Source organism: Mercenaria mercenaria, chromosome 2 (assembly GCF_021730395.1).
Source record: "Mercenaria mercenaria strain notata chromosome 2, MADL_Memer_1, whole genome shotgun sequence".
NCBI classification, from domain to species: Eukaryota; Metazoa; Mollusca; class Bivalvia; order Venerida; family Veneridae; genus Mercenaria; species Mercenaria mercenaria.
This window is the reverse complement of record NC_069362.1, coordinates 15,967,445-15,989,032: the sequence shown is the minus strand read 5'-3', so window position 1 is coordinate 15,989,032 and position 21,588 is coordinate 15,967,445. Positions and strand designations below refer to the sequence as shown.

Here is a 21,588-nt window from a genome sequence, read left to right as displayed (position 1 = left end):
GATCAACCATTGGAAATGCGTTCAGAATTGGTTGACCTGGGTCGTAGCTCGTAGATCAACCATTAGAAAACGGTTTAGAATTGGTTGACCTGGGTCGTAGCTCGTAGATCAACCATTAGAAAAGTGTTTAGAATTGGTTGACCTGGGTCGTAGATCGTAGATCAACCATTAGAAAAGTGTTCAGGATTGGTTGACCTGGGTCGTAGATCGTAGATTAACCATCAGAAATGAGTTCAGAATTGGTCGACCTGGGTCGTAGCTCGTAGATCAACCATTAGAAAAGGGTTTAGAATTGGTTGACCTGGGTCGTAGCTCGTAGATCAACCATTAGAAAAGTGTTCAGAATTGGCTGACTTGGGTCGTAGCTCGTAGATCAACCATTAGAAAAGTGTTCAGGATTGGTTGACCTGGGTCGTACCTCGTAGATCAACCATTAGAAAACTGTTTAGAATTGGTTGACCTGGGTCGTAGATCGTAGATCAACTATTAGAAAAGTGTTCAGGATTGGTTGACCTGGGTCGTAGATCGTAGATTAACCATCAGAAATGAGTTCAGAATTGGTCGACCTGGGTCGTAGCTCGTAGATCAACCATTAGAAAAGGGTTTAGAATTGGTTGACCTGGGTCGTAGCTCGTAGATCAACCATTAGAAAAGTGTTCAGAATTGGCTGACTTGGGTCGTAGCTCGTAGATCAACCATTAGAAAAGTGTTCAGGATTGGTTGACCTGGGTCGTACCTCGTAGATCAACCATTAGAAAAGTGTTTAGAATTGGTTGACCTGGGTCGTAGATCGTAGATCAACCATTAGAAAAGTGTTCAGGATTGGTTGACCTGGGTCGTAGATCGTAGATCAACCATCAGAAATGAGTTTAGAATTGTTCGACCTGGGTCGTAGCTCGTAGATCAACCATTAGAAAAGTGTTCAGGATTGGCTGACCTGGGTCGTAGCTCGTAAATCAACCATTAGAAAAGGGTTTAGAATTGGTCGACCTGGGTCGTAGCTCGTAGATCAACCATTAGAAAAGGGTTTAGAATTGGTTGACCTCGGTCGTAGCTCTTAGATCAACCATTAGAAAAGGGTTTAGAATTGGTTGACCTGGGTCGTAGCTCGTAGATCAACCATTAGAAAACTGTTTAAAATTGGTTGACCTGGGTCGTAGCTCGTAGATCAACCATTAGAAAAGTGTTAAGAATTGGTTGACCTGGGTCGTAGATCGTAGATCAACCCTCAGAAATGAGTTCAGAATTGGTCGACCTGGGTCGTAGATCGTAGATCAACCATTAGAAAAGTGTTTAGAATTGGTTGACCTGGGTCGTAGCTCGTAGATCAACCATTAGTAAACTGTTTAGAATTGGTTGACCTGGGTCGTAGATCGTAGATCAACCATTAGAAAAGTGTTCAGGATTGGTTGACCTGGGTCGTAGCTACGTCAACCAATCCTGAACACTTTTCTAATGGTTGATCTACGAGCTACGACCCAGGTCAGCCAATTCTGAACACTTTTCTAATGGTTGATCGACGATCTACGACCCAGGTCGACCAATTCTGAACTCATTTCTGATGGTTGATCTACGACCTACGACCCAGGTCAACCAATTCTAAACACTTTTCTAATGGTTGATCTACGAGCTACGACCCAGGTCAACCAATTCTAAACCCTTTTCTAATGGTTGATCTACGAGCTACGACCCCGGTCGACCAATTCTGATCTCATTTCTGATGGTTGATCTACGATCTACGACCCAGGTCAACCAATCCTGAACAGTTTTCTAATTGTTGATGTACGAGCTACGACCCAGGTCAACCAATTCTGAACTCATTTCTGATGGTTGATCTACGATCTACGACCCAGGTCAACCAATCCTGAACACTTTTCTAATGGTTGATCTACGATCTACGACCCAGGTCAACCAATCCTGGACACTTTTCTAATGGTTGATCTACGAGCTACCACCCAGGTCAACCAATTCTAAACACTTTTCTAATAGTTGATCTACGAGCTACGACCCAGGTCAACCAATTCTAAACACTTTTCTAATGGTTGATCTACGAGCTAAGACCCAGGTCAACCAATCCTGAACACTTTTTTAATGGTTGATCTACGAGCTACGACCCAGGTCAGCCAATTCTGAACACTTTTCTAATGGTTGATCTACGAGCTACGACCCAGGTCAACCAATTCTAAACCCTTTTCTGATGGTTGATCTACGATCTACGACCCAGGTCAACAAAGTAGACATTTTTATTGTCGACCTACGATCTACGAGCTATTTCTGATGGTTGATCTACGAGCTACGACCCAGGTCAGCCAATTCTAAACCCTTTTCTAATGGTTGATCTACGAGCTACGACCCAGGTCAGCCAATTCTGAACACTTTTCTAACGGTTGATCTACGATCTACGACCCAGGTCGACCAATTCTGAACTCATTTCTGATGGTTGATCTACGAGCTACGACCCAGGTCAACCAATTCTAAACCCTTTTCTAATGGTTGATCTACGAGCTACGACCCAGGTCGACCAATTCTAAACTCATTTCTGATGGTTGATCTACGATCTACGACCCAGGTCAACCAATCCTGAACACTTTTCTAATGGTTGATCTACGATCTACGACCCAGGTCAACCAATTATAAACAGTTTTCTAATGGTTGATCTACGAGCTACGACCCAGGTCAACCAATTCTAAACCGTTTTCTAATGGTTGATCTACGAGCTACGACCCAGGTCAACCAATTCTAAACTCATTTCTGATGGTTGATCTACGATCTACGACCCAGGTCAACCAATCCTGAGCACTTTTCTAATGGTTGATCTACGATCTACGACCCAGGTCAACCAATTCTAAACAGTTTTCTAATGGTTGATCTACGAGCTACGACCCAGGTCAACCAATTCTAAACCCTTTTCTGATGGTTGATCTACGATCTACGACCCAGGTCAACAAAGTAGACATTTTTATTGTCGACCTACGATCTACGAGCTACGCGCCAACTTCACACACCTGTTCATAGAGGACCACTGTGCGATTAGATAATATTTACTGGTTTCTTCAAAAATTCGCACTATTTTCATTTATTATATACCTAAATAAATTCTGTAAAGAATTGGCTTGTATTTCACAATTAAATATGAACAGACAGACAAAATTTCCGTATTGCACCTTTTAAATTCCGTATTGTACCTTCCGTATTGTATGCTGTCGGACTATTTTCATTAATATGCATGACCCGACACATTTCTATAAATAGCGCAAATACAAACTTCACTAAATTCCATTTAATATCGATAAACATTGAAGATTTCATTCAACAAGTGCTAAGAATCAAAAATGGTAAATGTATATGATAAAAGGGTCATTATAACAGTAGCTAGATCTGGGACTTTGTATTCGGCTCTTGTGGATTTTGCAAGGTCGGATCACACTCGGCGCTTACGCACCTCGTGAGATCCGATCTGGCAAAATCCACTCGAGCCGAATACTGCATCCCAGATCAAGCTACTGTTATAATAACCCTATTATATGAAGTATATATTTCTCACGATCTTTACGAACTGATACACCCTATTATCGCATATTATCTAGAAAAAAAGACCAGCTAACTGAATGGCTGTAGCTCTTAACCTTTCGCCTGCTGGCAGCAAGTGGTCAGTTTGCCTTTGTGACCAGTGCAGACCATGCTCAGCGGTGTGCACTGTTTGAATTTCAGTCAGTAAATTATCAATGAACATCCCTTTGAATAAGAAATGGAACTGCCAAAATTGAATGATGTGCCAGCCCATTTTTGAAATTTAGCAGGGTAAAGGTTAAACAAATGGAATTTTGTATATATATTTTATTTTCACTTTATCTGTGGATTTGTTTATGTATAATTCAGTTTGCTATGTTGGATATATAACTTTATCTTACGATAATTTGTTGGTAATACTCACAGCTTGTGGTATGTCCGAAAGATTCAGAAACTTAAATATGAGAGACTTTTACTATTCGTTATCGATGGAAATATGGAAATATTTAAAACTTGTGATATTTAAGGACTCGCAATTCATGTCGAAATATTGGTAACCTGTGATATGTCAGTCAACAACTTAGGTCTGAGATACAAGTCGTGATAAAAAAAAGAAATAAAAAACATGGATTGTCTGAAACACTCCCTAATTTTGATATGTAAGACATACTTAGCATGAAGTGTATTCAAATACTCATAACTTGTGATGTATTGGAAATTGGTTTAACTTTTTTGTATGTTCGTAGTACTCATACAGATTGTAATTAGCCAAACTCTGATGTGTTTCTTGAATATCTACATGATGATTTCGACAAATACTCACAACGTGAAAACAAGAAGCAGCCATTGCTACTTAGTTTCGATGGACACAGGTATACTAATTTTAGATAAAGCTTTTTTTTAAATAATGACTTGAAGAAGTTTATTTCACTTCTAAATAGTGCAAAAATCAAAGCAAAGGCAGATAATGTCAAAGAGTGCATCTAGTTCAGAACCAGGGAAGAGGGTGAAAGAAAGAAAAGAAAATTTGATTTTGTAGACTCATCAGGTAATATCAGAATATTAGCAATAGAATGTTATAATTAATTCAATAAAACATAAATGCTAAAAGAAAAAAAAAAATAACGAACTGCTGAACACTTCAACTCTCATAGGTTTACGTAGGGAAATATTTTTAATATCCAATAAGCTAGAAGTAAACATTTGTTTTATTCTATGACGAGGTCCATCTCGATGCCAGATTATTCCCGTAAGTGAGAGCGAGTCTGACTTTTCAGTTGAAAGGAGATGTCTGTAGATGACTTGTTCTGTGTACACAAGCAACCAGCCAAAGGAAATTAAAAACTGTATTTGTCAAGTGGACGGTCAGAATAATTTGTATGTTTGATATATTGATAATGTTACACATAAGCACAGATAGTGCTTGACTCCTTTTTCATGCTATAATTGCTATAATTATTGAATTGCTGTTAGGCCTAACTAAACTAAATGCATTTATGTTCTCTTGTAGAAATAAATGGTGTTATTTTTTGGTGATATATATTCACTTGTTGTCATGTTGAAAGAGATTACTTGTCGGCTATTATTCATCATTATTTGCATTCCGTTATACGGTTTGTTTCGTTTATCTATTATCTACACACTTGGCGGCAAAAAATACGAGAAGTCCGTGCATGTATTTGCCACGCCCTTGAACCAGTTTGCTAGCTGAAATCGTCCGAACAACATCGATAGAAAAATTGCTGTATAAAAGTTACCTTGTAGTATGAATTTAAGCTGTTACGTTAGTTGGATGGAATTCTAGAGAAAGAATGGTTACTGGGACACGAAAGGAAGATAAGTTTTATATATTTTTGTTATTGTCGTGCATAACAAAGCTTGATTTAGAACAATATTCAGCTTATAATAAACGTTCATTCAAAATCTCCAGCTCTGTGCACATGTATATTAGTTAATAGCTGGACAATTATCATGTCACAAAAGCTTAATTTAAGGTAATTTGAGATAACTGAAAGTACGGACAATGATGATAATATTGATAAAATCGGTATCAAAATGTTCAGTTTTGTCAGTGTGATGTGGGGTGGTGACAGGTATTGTAGATAATTATGACGATATGCAATGATATGTATCTAGTATGATAATGTTATTATGGTGTTGATGATGCTGATGATGATGACGGTATGGTGGATATTATGATATTATGACGATATGACAATAATGTTGTTCATAATGATGATGTTTATGCTATTATGATAATATGGTGATATTCAGTTTGTGTCTAAATGATCATAACGATATGATGATGATGATGGTAAGATGAAGATTTGGTGACAATATGGCGTTGATAGCGATTAAATTACGATCATAAATATGAAATAGTTATGATTAATGATGATGATAATGATATAACATGATGATGATATGACGATACAATAATGCTGAGAGGAAAATGATTACCATGATGGTACGTTATAAGAATAACATGATATGATATTACACGATAATATGTTTTGATTACGATGATGATATGGTACAACGAATCAGATATGATCTTTGTGATGGCATGATAATGATGGCAATAATGATTGTGATATTACGAAATGACAATGATATGAAATAATGTTGGTACATTATAGTACTTTAAGGACGATGGTGATGTCGTTGATGGTAAAGATGACAATGGTGATAATATTCTGACGATGATAAGACAATAATGGCGATGATGATGTCGTTGATGATGTTGACAATTACTTATCTCAATAATTATGAAAATGTTCCACATTACTAATTCGTTTTAATATATTGTAATAATTAAGTATTTCAGTTTGCTAACAATACTCCAACATTAGGGGGAAACATCAGGTAAAATGAATCAAAGGTAAAAGGTAAACGTCAGGTAAAAGGTAAAATTACGTTTGACTTAGTTTTGAAGCTGTTTGAAACTGTTTTGATTGGTAAATATTTCATAAACTTAATTTAATAGTTATGATATTAATATATTTATGAAAATATAGATATAATACATTTTAAATATGCCATTGCAGTCGACAGAATATTAGTCATAAGGAACGGATCACTTGTCGCTCTCTGTTTGGTGTTCGAACCACGTTCAGGGTTACATGCAGCATTTAAGAAGCAATCCAACTGCCTTATAAAAAGGAAAATCAAATTGATTGTTCTACTGCAGCAAACGCTTTTGTCTTTATCATAAGCCGCTTCTAGCGTCCGTTAAAAGATATCAGCTGTTGCCAGTATGTAGTTATGAAATTGCAGGCATTCGGATATGAGCTTGAGAAGATTATGATGTCTAGTTCATACTATTTCTGTCAGTAACAGTATTAGCAAGCCAGGCATTGGCATATGTTTTGATTCATATTAGGTCACATGTTTAACCGCTGGCATACTTTTAAGATTCATATATAATTTGTTACAAATTATAAATCATTAAGATGTAACAATTTATAAATTTTCTTAATTTGTCAAGGCCTTTGCTTTAAATTTCAGTACAAGAGAACATGTCGTCTAGTTTCAGCTACAAATATAAAGGTAACGGTTATGGTAAAACAGAATACAGATTGAACGTCATTATAAATGGTAAAAAAGTATCTTGTTTACGTCTTAAATTAGCGAAGGTGAGTTATTTCTTTTATTTACCCTAATGTAATGCAGCGTTCTGTGTTTTGATTGGACGAATTTTATTTCATAAAATATTTAGTGGCCCTCAATACACATGTGTCCGTATGTGCATTTCGGTATGGCATATAGCAATTTATGAACTGAGGTGAACATTGAGCAATTCGCCTCACTTTCTCATCGGCTGTGAATGGAGAAATCTCTGCCATTTGCCAGTTTCTTCATGGTCAGTCTATAAAATAGGCTTCTGCCACTTTGCGTTGCCTGTAAGTTGCTATGCCATTTAGCTAGTGATTGTTCTTGTATTCATATTCATTTCTTAAAATTTAAACATGCTATATGCCATGATATCAATGAAATAAGTCGCGGCCATTTCCCATCTACTTTGTGTTTGTTGTTTGTGCATGCTAATAAGAATAGTTAAGAATATTTGTACTGACGTCGTAAAACGACATAGATATAGCGAACCTCATGAAATATCTGTATGTTCTACCTTGATCTCAACCGATCTTAAGCTGGCCCTTGCATCATGAATTAGACAGCCACCTGCCTTTGGCAACTCATGGGTTCATTCCTTTGTGGGTTGCTTAACACAGGTCTGGCTGTATACTTTGTAACAGAGAGGTCGTGATGTTGCACTTGGGCGGATCCGCATACGTGTAGGTTCAAAGAACATCTCAAGCGACAAAAATCAGACAAGAAAAAATATTCACAAATAAGTTTTGTGTAAGCGTTAAAGTTCTGACCAGGTTAAGGTTACCTGAAAGTATTTGGCATACGCTGAATATTACGTATACTTGTACAAATTTAATTCACATTTTGTATGCACATGTGCATGATATCGCTATCTCTCTGTTGCTGGTCTTGCTGCCTTCTATTCATAATCGGTTCTACCTGCGCCAATAAAATAAATGCATTTATGTTCTCTTGTAGAAATAAATGGTGTTATTTTTTGGTGATATATATTCACTTGTTGTCATGTTGAAAGAGATTACTTGTCGGCTATTATTCATCATTATTTGCATTCCGTTATACGGTTTGTTTCGTTTATCTATTATCTACACACTTGGCGGCAAAAAATACGAGAAGTCCGTGCATGTATTTGCCACGCCCTTGAACCAGTTTGCTAGCTGAAATCGTCCGAACAACATCGATAGAAAAATTCCCTCCCACCCTTCCCCTTTAAGAATGATATATGTATAGTATCAATTGACGTATTTCTGCTGTCAAGTTTGTTTTTCAGATCCAGACTGATACATTTACGGAGTCTCAGGCATGTCAACGTGATATTCGCAAGGGTCTGGGCGTGTTCAGAAGGCTGCCTCTTGCACTCACCTATTCATGTTACTATAAACTGTCGCAGTGATTATCTATTTTAGTTAAATGAAATAGTGAAACGAACGTTTTAATGTTTCGTGGTAACTTCTGAAAGAGGTGAACATTTTAAGTTTCGAGGTTTAAAGTGAAAATGATATTCAATTGCTGTAACAACTTTATGATATTTTGTGTTTTCTTTATTCTATTTCTTTTATTACTTGTATTTAATTTTATGCATATATAATAACAATTTTACTGCTTTTAAATGTAATCCAACGCTTTCCCGTATTTTTCTCAATAGGAGTTTTTTAGGGTTTTGGTGCGCGGATTACAAATATATCTGTCGCGACTTTCTTAAAGCAACGAACATTTCTAGTGTAGGACTGGATGCGAAGACATTTTTAACTTTGCTTGTTGCAGTTAAAGTTTAAATTGTCCGTTTTAAAGTGAGCATAAATATTTTTATAATTGATCCACACCTATTTCGATAAAGCCTTCCTTGGCATTACGATACAACGGCTGTATCAAAAATCAAAAACGCTCACATGTCTAGCTTGGTCAGGAGTATCTGCCGAAAATATTTGCCATCGAATGACCATGTCTTATATTGGTGTTGCAGGGTTTAACCGGCTGCAACCCTGTTAGAGGGGACCTTGTACCAAAATATGGTCGGTCATTGATACATATCCTTGCACTGACTGTGACTTAGTTTAGCAGGGTGACTCCTCCCGGCCAAGTTGGTGTTATGCCGTTCGGGAGGAGGGTTTTTTTTAATATGTACGAGTAGGGCCGTACATATCTTTATAATTTTGTGTGGATCAACTTTGCTTCATACCTCTAACAACATATGTGGGTCTTGTATGTTTAACTTGACCCCCTCTACTAACTGGAAGCGCCTGTAAACCAGCTCTTTATTTTGTCTGTGGCTCCAACTTATGCTACCATTAGTCCGTTTATCAGAACAGTCTTTTGCTTAGATGGTATTTAATCTTTCGCGTTATCACGCGATCCTCCCCGGCATTCGAGTCCGAAGTAATTCTTTCGAACCTTTGTTAGAGGGGACCTTGATCAGAAATGGTCGGTCATTCACCAATATCTTCGTAATGGCTGTTTCTTAGTTTAGCAGGGTTAATATTGATAATAATGGCAAGACCGGGAAAACAAAATCCTTTGCTACATACCTCTAACACATTGGTCTGATTATAAATAGAAGACCACCTGCTATATCTGGTAGCGCTTCCTGCTTCTTTATTAACATATCAATAGTGCAGTCTTTCCTGGATATTATTTTTGCGTTGACATTACTGTCGCGATCCAACCCCCTTTTTCGTTAAAATATGCAAAATATTACAGTCGTAATTCTATTAGAAACTAAATATAAAAGCAATTGTTGCATGATTTCTTCGCTACCATCTTACTTGTAATTCCTATTACCTTTCGGGAATGTGCTGAGCAATTCGCCTCACTTTCTCATCGGCTGTGAATGGAGAAATCTCTGCCATTTGCCAGTTTCTTCATGGTCAGTCTATAAAATAGGCTTCTGCCACTTTGCGTTGCCTGTAAGTTGCTATGCCATTTAGCTAGTGATTGTTCTTGTGTTCATATTCATTTCTTAAAATTTAAACATGCTATATGCCATGATATCAATGAAATAAAGTCGCGGCCATTTCCCATCTACTTGTGTTTGTTGTTTGTGCATGCTAATAAGAATAGTTAAGAATATTTGTACTGACGTCGTAAAACGACATAGATATAGCGAACCTCATGAAATATCTGTATGTTCTACCTTGATCTCAACCGATCTTAAGCTGGCCCTTGCATCATGAATTAGACAGCCACCTGCCTTTGGCAACTCATGGGTTCATTCCTTTGTGGGTTGCTTAACACAGGTCTGGCTGTATACTTTGTAACAGAGAGGTCGTGATGTTGCACTTGGGCGGATCCGCATACGTGTAGGTTCAAAGAACATCTCAAGCGACAAAAATCAGACAAGAAAAAATATTCACAAATAAGTTTTGTGTAAGCGTTAAAGTTCTGACCAGGTTAAGGTTACCTGAAAGTATTTGGCATACGCTGAATATTACGTATACTTGTACAAATTTAATTCACATTTTGTATGCACATGTGCATGATATCGCTATCTCTCTGTTGCTGGTCTTGCTGCCTTCTATTCATAATCGGTTCTACCTGCGCCAATAAAATAAAGGAACCAGCGCGGGAGCCATCTGGTCTAGTCGCGTAATGGCTGCCAGGTATTTGAACACTAATTTTTCACTTGGCATGGCAACAGAGGTCTAAATTGAGGCTAGTTTCTGTTTAAATTTCATTGTGGATGTATTGTTGACATTTTGGTAGGAAGAAAAATGGGAGAGCAGGTTGTATTTGGTGAAGTCAAGCTCAATTTTAGTATGAGTAGTACTTCCAGGTCACAGCAGTGTGATTTTGATGTCAGTTTACAGTAAGTAAATGTGACCAGAGAAATTTCTCTTAGAAGATACATGACCCCTACTTTTCTCTTCATTTTATATCAGTTTTATCATAACTCTTTAAAATGAGGTAAGGATTTGTTCTCTGAAATGGGTCTAGCTATGTTTGGTAGCTCTTTGAAAAAGGTCAGTTTTATATAGAATATATAGGGAAAACTATTTAGGCTATTGTGACCTATAAGAAAATGTGGGCAAAAATTGAGATTTGTCCAGATATTGATATAAATGAACTAGTTTGGTCAGATTTTGGTAAAAAATGAGCATTTCATTGAAATTTTGCTGCAAAAATTGATAAAAACCCAAACAATCACATTTTCACTGTGTTGGGTGTATTTTTTTTTTAAAATGCACATTTGCACTCTAAATTTGCCCATCTATACCTTTCAGAGGGGACATTTGGTATATTTCAAAGTGTAAGTGTGTAATTTGCTTGCAAATTATGGTAAAAATGTATGAAATAGGGCAAAAACCAGCTCTGGCTAGAAGAACTGGTTAAAAATTGTGTCGCGACATCAGTTTTGAAGGAAAATTGGCGCAGGGACCCGCATTACTGAAAATGCCATAAAACCTGGAAAACTGATTTAATCAAGCTGAAACTTGGTATTTTTCATGCAGATGTGTTACTTGTACTATACAAATGAAATTGAGACTATTACAGAAAAACAGTTTTTCTTATAGGCCTAACTAAACTAAAGGAACCAGCGCGGGAGCCATCTGGTCTAGTCGCGTAATGGCTGCCAGGTATTTGAACACTAAATTTTCACTTGGCATGGCAACAGAGGTCTAAATTGAGGCTAGTTTCTGTTTAAATTTCATTGTGGATGTATTGTTGACATTTTGGTAGGAAGAAAAATGGGAGAGCAGGTTGTATTTGGTGAAGTCAAGCTCAATTTTAGTATGAGTAGTACTTCCAGGTCACAGCAGTGTGATTTTGATGTCAGTTTACAGAAAGTAAATGTGACCAGAGAAATTTCTCTTAGAAGATACATGACCCCTACTTTTCTCTTCATTTTATATCAGTTTTATCATAACTCTTTAAAATGAGGTAAGGATTTGTTCTCTGAAATGGGTCTAGCTATGTTTGGTAGCTCTTTGAAAAAGGTCAGTTTTATATAGAATATATAGGGAAAACTATTTAGGCTATTGTGACCTGTTAATAATAGGATTTGGGTCATTTTTGGCTGATTTGGGTTCATTATGTCGATAGCTGGATCCCAGCATCGCACATTATGTCATATATAATAGTTAAAGGGGATCAGATATTTGTTAGAGCAAGTACTCGTCGTAAAATACTATGTATAAATTTGGACCAATGATCACAAATCGAACTCAAGTTCTATAAATAGCACCAATCAAAGCTCACGTCTGCTAAGGCATAAATAGGTAGATGTAGGACAGAGAGATCATTCTGTATCCAGCGATAGAAGAAAACACATCGAGGATTCAAATAATATTAATCCCAGTACCCTGATGAGGAAGTTATTGCAATTACATTGTCAGGGCGGATAAAGTATTTAAAAAAACGCTTGAAGTTCATAGACTAAAGAAGAATTGCAGAATTTCACCAAGGTTTCGAGCTATAGGGTCAGCGCATAGGAGTTTTACCTTAAGGGTAGTTGAATGCTATAGACGATAGCAAATATAGGATGAGCATCGGAAAGCTGAGGCAGAGACATAGGTTTTGGTGATCTTCTGAGAAAGTAGGAGAGTTCCAGCTTATAGACGAGGTTCGGCGTTATTGGCAAAGTATAGCCAAGGCATCAGGGTTATACCTATATGGTAGATGAATGCTATAAGTGATAGCATAGAAGAAGAAGTTTTATTCAGATTTCCACATATACAAATACATATTTGAACTAGGCTCTAATGGCCCATTGTCAAATGTTATATACACTATGCCCAAATATCATTCAACATGGCGGACAAAAGATTTAGACAGAATAACCTTTAGTTCAATATAAGTAAATGGAGAGACATGTGGTACTATGACAATTTGGAGATGTGATAATAAGTATTATATACTATGGGGTTAATTATCTAAATTAAACTATGATCATTCTGAGTTAAAGATGAACACTATATCTCCAGTTACTTGGATCAAATATATATATGAACATATTAAATCTATACATATATATATATATATATATATAATATATATATATATATATATATATATATATATATATATATATATATATAATATTATATATTGGTGCCTTATCTCAAAGGCTTTAAAGATATACAAAGCAAGATTTCTGATAGTAGCAGTGTTTTTTGTTATTCATCAGTTCGACAGTTTTATACATATTAGGCCTGATCCGATAGTATTTCTGTATGTGCTTTTGCCTAATTTGGTTATACAGTTGACATTCGAAAAGGAAATGAAACTCGTCCTCTAGCACATTACATTCAATGCATCGTCTCTGATTACGTTCAATATTGCTCCATCTGCCTGTTTCAACATTAAGCCTATGGGCAGACAATCGTAATTTCGATAACGCTATTCTATACTTTTGTATATTGACTGTAATTCGAAAGAACTAAAAGATCTGTAAAACACGGCTCTTGACGATTCATTAATTCTACTTTGCCAGTCTTGTACAAACACATCTCTAACTCTCAATTTAAATAAACTTAGAAACTGGTTGTTATCACCAACACCTTGCGCCAACCAAACATGGTTAAATCCTAATTTACTTAACATTTCCTTAACTAGTGACGCCCAGTTTGTTTTTCTTGGATAAATTTCAATGTCATTTAACATTGTCTGATATACCAAACATACAACTTTTACGATCACTACATCCTATAACTTTCAACCAAAATTTTACAATAGATGCTAATCTCCGACTATGAAGGTCAGTGCTTCCAACTTCACCATATATCAAGTCGTTTTGGGTCGTTGTTCTTACACCAAGTACAGATTTACGATACATAGTATAAGTTCTTTCAACTGATTTGGCATGTGCGAAACCCCAGACTTCTGATCCATAGAATAAAATTGGCTTGACCAATTTATCAAATAAATCTAACCTATGTTCAACTGAAATGTTCACAAAACTATATAGATAACGCTTAAGCTTAAAAATTGCCTTTAGAGTTTAACCTGACAATGTATTATGTGCTTCAGCAAAGGATCCACCAGATGTAAACACAATTCCCAGATATGAATATTTAGATACAATTTCTATTGGATTACCGTCATGGTAAAAATTTAGGTTATTAGGCAATCGTCCACCCTAACGACTTTGGTTTTTGTTCTATTTACACTTAATTTCCACCTGTTACAATAATCTCTCAAAACAATTAGGTTATTCTGTAATTCTTCAGCTGTATTAGCAGAAATCACAATATCATCAGCATACATAAGTAAAAATAGTTTAAGACTTCCAAGATCTATTCCATCTGCTCCTTTAATATACAGTTCTTCTTCTAAATCATTAAGGTACATAGCAGAGATAAAAGGACTGAAACATTCGCCTTGTATCACACCAAGAAAGCTCTCAAAAATATCACCAGTTTCATTGTTTAGCTTAACTCTAGAACGAACTTGATGATACATAGATTTGATTACCTCAAAAAGCTTTCTTCTTATACCTAGCTTATACAACTTGTACCAAATATTGGGTCGTACTAAATAATCAAACGCCTTAGAATAATCAACAAATAAGCAGAACAGTTGTTGTTTTTTGGTTAATTACATAGTTTATAATACCATGTAAAACAAAAATATTATCAGTTGTGCTCATCTTGGCCCTGAATCCGGCTTGGGCTTCAACATATATGTAATAATTTTCATCCCATTGTGTAAGCCTTGTATTAATAATTCTGGTAAATAGTTTACCTATAACACTTAACAAAGTAATTCCTCTAAAGTTAGAAACATCTGATATCCTGCCATTTTTATGAATCGGGATTATGTACCCTTCACTCCATTCAACCGGAAAATAACCAGTTTGCAATAACTTATTAAACAAATTTAAAAGATAGGTTGCTAAAACATCTTTTCCATATACCAAAAACTCATTCAGAATGCAATCAGGTCCAGCGCTACGGCCCATGTTGAGTTCCGAAATACCCCTTAATACATCTCTCACAGTGAAAGGCAAATCCAGTTCCTCAAACATTATTTTTAACTCAGAATCTATTGTATTGGAGTTAAATTCAACAACATCTTCATCAGCTTGAAAAAATCTGTCATTTGGATTATTTATTGCTTTAAAATAGCGTGTAAAACTATCTAAAGAAATCCCTTTTGGACTCTTGAATACTCGCACATTCTTCTTATATATACTTCTAGCTTCTACCATTTTTCTTCTACTATCATTGCTCGGATTCTTTCTGAACTCATTCAAGAGTCTATAAAATTCTACCCTACTTGTCTCACATATATCATTAAACAGCATTGGCTCGGACTTAACTCTATTCTGCAGATTTGGTTGTGCGCTATTTTGGGCAGTAAATCTATTACCAAATAATGGTTTACAAACACTATCTAAACAGGACAGAAAAGACTTTATACAATTGTCTACATCATTGTTTAAGCATGCATTTTCAAGTTTACGATTTAATTCACCAATTTTGGCTTTAAAACTGTCACTTGAGATTGAATCTATAAAAGATTCTTTCTTTTCTGGTTTCCACCGGTAGTAATATGTTTTTGAATTTCCATATTTGTAATGTTCTGAAAAGGGCTCATTGGTAGCATTTAAATCATCAACAGTACAACCTTGCAACGAAAATTCGACAATACAGTGGTCAGATAGTATATTCGGTCCATGCGTAATAAATGAAGTAAAAAGCGGAAGAATAGTTTCACTCACGATACAAAAGTCAACTAAACTGGAGCCAGCATTTCCGACGTAAGTACAAGCGACGATATCACCACACACTCTGCCGTTTGCCACTCTTAGGCCAGACTATTTAAGAAAATCGAGAAGTAAAAACCCGTTTGCATTAGTTCCCTTATCACATTATAATCGCGGTAGTACCTTGTCAGTTATATAATCATCTGGTAAGACGTCATTATTTCTTAACGTTGGAGTGTCGTCATTACATAATCTGGTCATTTACCTATCCTTGAGTTCAAATCTCCTAGCATCATAAACGAGCAATTGTCTTCCCCATAAGTATTCTGAATTTCAATGATATCATCTAACATTGTGTCTTATACAATGTATATTACTTTCTATCAACGTGTTTCTGCTTGACGTAGATGGCACTATATAGCATGTACGCATGTATAAATCAGTTTTCAAATTGAAATGAATACCGTCAATTTTTACCCGCAAATGAGAGTCTTCGTGTTTTATAATGCACGTACGGTTATTAATAAGTTTCTCTCTTATGTAAAGCACTATGCCGCCTGAATTTCTAGTCGCGCCGATACGTTTCTCATTTCTATTTAACACAAAATATTCGAAACCCTCCACCGAAAAATCTATATCATCGCTACCTCACGTCTCCGTGAAACAAATAATATCATTATTCTGAAACAATTTCTTTACTATCAAATTTATTAATACTTTTACTTTTTAAGCCTTGGATATTTAATAGTGAAAATCTGACATCCGAAGTACATTGGGGCCCATTTTTACTATGTGTGTCCTAATCAGTACTTGCCGACTCCGCACCTGGCGGCGTACAGGTATTTTTCGACTGGCATCAGTCGTTAGAGTCATTAAATGTAAAGCACTGGGCCATATAATCAATCCTCTTTGATAGCACTTTCTAAAAAAAATTTACAATATCTCTAACCTCTGACTCTGAGATGAGCCTAGAGAGAAAATTAATTTCTTGGAAAATATTAGTGTCAGTATGAAGAAAGAAAAATCTTTATTACAGATAACTTGATCTCAACAGACTTTGTAAGTCTAAGGTATTTTGACTGGAAGACTAGGCATCTTTCACTACCTGATTTGTCATCAATTTGTTTGACGAACCGTTTCTTGATGCGCGCACACTTACAGAACGCCCCCTATTTGGATTGGCTACTGATTTTGCACGTGACCGCGGCCGACCACGTGTAGTCTGTTTATCAACAGTGGTGGGCGGCTTTAACAATGACTGAGACTGTGATGAGATTGTATCTAAAGAACCCGGCGGGTTTGATAATATTGTGCCTGTTGCGACGAGGATACATTCACGTTATGCACCATACTGTTTCTAGAAATACTATCCACATGCTGATAACTACCATCACTCTTCTATATCATAAGAATAGTCGAAAGTAATTAATATTAAGAGGGAAAAGCGACGTGTAAAAATGCATTGTAAATTAAGTGGGTGGGGTACAAATTAAACAGTTAAAATAAATTGAATATACTTTTTCCTGAGAAAGTGTGAATATAAATATTTGAAATGTCCCATTTGCCTGTTTAATGACATGAACTCCGATATTAAAAGCAATATTACTCAGTTTTTCAGATATAATTCAGAAGTATTATTTTCGTAATCGGCCGCCATATTGATGACGTCATTTCCGGATCTAGTCGCGGTCCCCAGAAGAGATACATACATATTGTTTTTGTCTTAGTCCAAGAAATAATATGGTATATGTTGCTATATTTCTCAACTACTTCCGAGCGGGATTACAAATGGCCGTAGACTAGAGCTGTCAATGCTGCAATTTTGTTGTGAAATTCACAATCCATGTCCAAAAGTGCTTGTTTTACTTTACAGCAAAGAAGGAGAAATTGTACTGGGCCGACACCTTATCTTTGTTGACAAGTTGGAAAACGTGAAATCTCGCTCTCATTCCGCGCGAGAAAACACGAGAGATAGAGCTTCGGGAATCGCTTTTCGTCTTTACCTTTGATAACAAACAGCAATCAAGTTAGGAGTTTAAATCATTTTCTACCGTTTATAAAAAGTTTTTATCGTCAGAATCATGATAATATTAAAAATAATCTAAAGACAAAATCATACAAATCGTTTTTATATCGAGCGTTGACTGCTAGAGAAAGCTCTGTGGTTGCTGTAGCTACCGACCCGTCATCTGAAAGGAACGCTGATAGTGTCTGTATTCGACTGGTTAATTCGTGAAATAACGCTATTTCGTGAAGCTCTTTTCTGGAAAATTTGCATAACGACTTTCCGTTATTTTTTGTGAAGCATTTTCTTCACGTTTGAAGTCGTGTGCGAGGTTTAGGGATTAATAAGTTATTCTTCAACTGGAAGTAAATAAAACCTGCAAATCGGGGGAAACAGTTGAAATCAAAGTCCTGGTATATTCGCTGATCTAGAGCCATATCCTACGCACTGATCTACCCTACCAACAGGTAGAGATCTCTGTCAGCATAAAGTAATCTTTTCAAGAATATTTATAAAATTCTATTTATTCAATTAATAAAATCTATGTATTTCACCTTTTTTTGTATTGTGTTTACGGCGCAGCTGTATTACTCACGGTTTCATAATCTAACATGACCTTATGCCTCACGACTAAATTAGCAAATCAGATTACTTGATAAAATGTTATAAATATTTTCAGCCATATGAAATATTATGCAACAGTGTTGCTGACTTGAAGAAAGCGTGTGAAAATTTCACTCTTTGTCTTGTGCGACGCTGAGTGAAATTATAAATGACATATGTAAGGCCCGTATCATAAAGTACTCTACGTATCACTTTAACAAATATTTATGCCCGGTTCGTTTGGGCGGACGGAAGATCTGGATAAGCCGGTGTAATGAAGTATTTCGACCCCATAAAATAATGACCCCCGGTCATTATTCTATAGAAAAAGTGATCCCCCGATCATAGTATTATGACCTCCAGATCATAGTTCTATGACTCCCCCACGTGAAGCAAACTGAACCTCACGAAGAATATTGACTCCCATAAAAAAACGATCCCCCGTCATTTGGTCAAATTTAGTGATAACTCATGTATCTAAGGCCTAATTGCTGCATTTTATGCCCCCACTGGGGGGAGGGGGGCATATAGATTTGCCCTTGTCCGTCCGTCCGTCCGTCCGTCCTTCTGTTTGACCATTAGCCCCAGATACCATCACTTGACACAGAAATCAGAGCATTCCGCAACGGGAAAAGGGATTCTATTTCTAGACGCTGTATCTTGGTATATACATTTTTTTTCAGGAAAATAACAATTCACAATACGTTCACAAAACACACCAGTGTTAATAATCCCTGCAAACTTCGGTATGAAGTAATTCATCAGAAGAAAACTGCACAAGAAACTGCTAGCAAAGAACTTAGTATTAATAGAAGTTGCAATACTTAGCAGTGGCAGTAAAGTACGTTAGCGGCAACAATAGAAAGTAGTAGTAGTGGTAGTGGTTTGTGGTAGTGGCAGTGGCAGTGGCAGTGGCAGTGGCAGTGGCAGTGGAAGTGGCAGTTGCAGCAGAGCAGCAGCAGCAGCAGCAGCAGCAGAGGAATAAGTGACAGCAACAACAGCAGCAGGAGAAGAAGAGGTAGATGTAAAAGACGTATTAGTGGAAGCAGGTAAAATAGTATCAGTAGTAGCAGTTGTAGTAGTAGTAGTAGAAGTAGTAGTAGTAGTAGTAGAAGAAGTACATGTAGTAATAGCAATAGAAGTAGCGGCACCAGTAGTAGTAGTACAATCAAAATGTTAACTATTGGTAATGGAGGGTATTAGAGTTGTAGATCTAGTAAAATTGTCCGTTAGGTTTGGTAGGTATCACTTTTTAATAGATATTATCGTCGGAAGTCTTTTTAGGAGCCGGTGTTTTACACGGAAAAAAAACTTTTTAGTTCGAATGTAGTAATTTCGGCAGTGAGTATTTTTCATGGAAGGAGTCACTTTTTCTATAGAATAATAACCGGGGTCGTTATTCTATGAGATTCGAAGGGAGTCATTTTAAGGGAGTCAGTATTTTACTTGGAGGGGTCAGTTTTTCTATAGAATAATGACCGAGGGGTCGTTATTCTATAGAGTTTTCAAAGGGAGTCAGTTTTTTATAAGGGGAGTCAATATTTTACAGGAAAGGAGTCACATTTTCTATAGAATAATGACCGGGGGGTCGTTATTCTATGGGGGTCGAAATACTTCATTACACCGGATAAGAAGAGCTCTTCCGAGATGTTCGACTGGGCGCCTTCTATTTTTCGAAGATCATGAGGAAGAAATGACCTCATGACCTCGATATCAGGGGAGACAACAGCTATTTGGTATTGGTAACATATATTGGTAACAGGTGACCGGTATTGCGATGTCGACATCTACTGCCTCCGGGTATTGTCACCTGGATGTTTATTTCAATATCAAGTGTAATAAAAGGGAAGTTTTTTTCATAAGATAATTAAACAAGCTTCAATTATCACTGGAGTTACAAATTATGGAAAAGGGATTTTTCATTAGAAATAAAAGAAGTCATTTTTATCAAATGAATGTTTAATATGTAATTTTCTGAACCATAGCATTTTTAACATGTTATTTTATAATAATTAAATTTATTTTTATATCAATAGACCATATCTATCAGCAATAAAAACCATATTTTCATATAAAATTATTTTCATACATATTCTTATATAAGAAGAATGTATATTTTAACATGTTTTCGAAAAACAATGTAACAAATCGGCTGAACATTGCTATCTGTAAACCATTTAGATTCAAGTTAAAGGCAAATATCGATGAAGTCTTTTATTTATTTTTTTCTTTCATTTTCAACCAAATCTGAAATGTAAATGACCCTTAATCTCTAGAAAAAAGGAGGTTCGTACCCATAGACACATCCTTTTATATTTATATAGCACTAGCATTGATATTTTTTCGGCGTCTCCCATATATAAAATATGCTGTCGTTGAAAAATAAAATCTGACATATATATTTAAGAAATATGATCTGATTTAACATTGTTTTAAATAACGCTGTCTTTAAGTATAATATGTGTAAAAGACCTAGGTACCACCGCCCCTTCCCCCCCCCCCCCCCCCTCTCCCCTCACACACACACAACAAAAAAAAAGAAGATCGAACCATGTTTTATCCGATTTTATAACTTTTACGGCCATAACACATTCTTGTCCAAAAAAAGGAAAACAAAGACAAATATCAAACAGGGAAGTCACAAAATACTAATAAACTTGACGAATATATTTTAAAATTGTCTGATTGATATGTATTATACCTGCTGCCACTACCACGTCCATTCTTATGTCACAAAAATACATACGTAAGTTATTTTGTTGTTGTTGTTGTTGTTTTTTTAAAACAGCTGTTTACAATTTATAATTACACAGGTGTAGGTTTTGAATTATTTTAATCTGAAATGGTTGAACATCACACGTATATCAATTCAGTAATTCTTAACATATAGACAAAATAGGAAGTTTAATGAATCGAAAGTTATGGTATGTTTGTAAAATTTAAAAACAAAAAAAAAGATAGTGGCAATCAGCGTGGTACAGGTATTTTGCCGTATCCAGGCAGACATTATTCATTTTAATATAACTACACATATTCCACCAATATATGAAAATTGATTAAAACCGTAATTGGAAGAGTTAGCAGAGATGTCAATCACAAGATCAAAACAAGTCGGCGATTGACATACAAACTTTATAAACTGAGTATTATATAAAACGTAGAACAGATAATATGTTTAGAACTTCTTAAAAAACACATTAAAAAAAATATATTTTTTACT

General features: G+C 36.0%; 1 protein-coding gene across 1 annotated transcript in view; it reads right to left on the bottom strand.

The window, feature by feature from the left end:
* The window catches only part of LOC123561989 (toll-like receptor 4), a 56,843-nt gene extending 46,878 nt beyond the window's left edge, over window positions 1-9,965 (bottom strand). The window contains exon 1 of the mRNA XM_053524618.1: window positions 9,898-9,965. Within this exon, the coding sequence (XP_053380593.1) occupies window positions 9,898-9,965 (68 nt within the window). The remainder of the gene's footprint in view (window positions 1-9,897) is intronic.
* Between the last annotated feature and the right edge of the window lie 11,623 nt (window positions 9,966-21,588).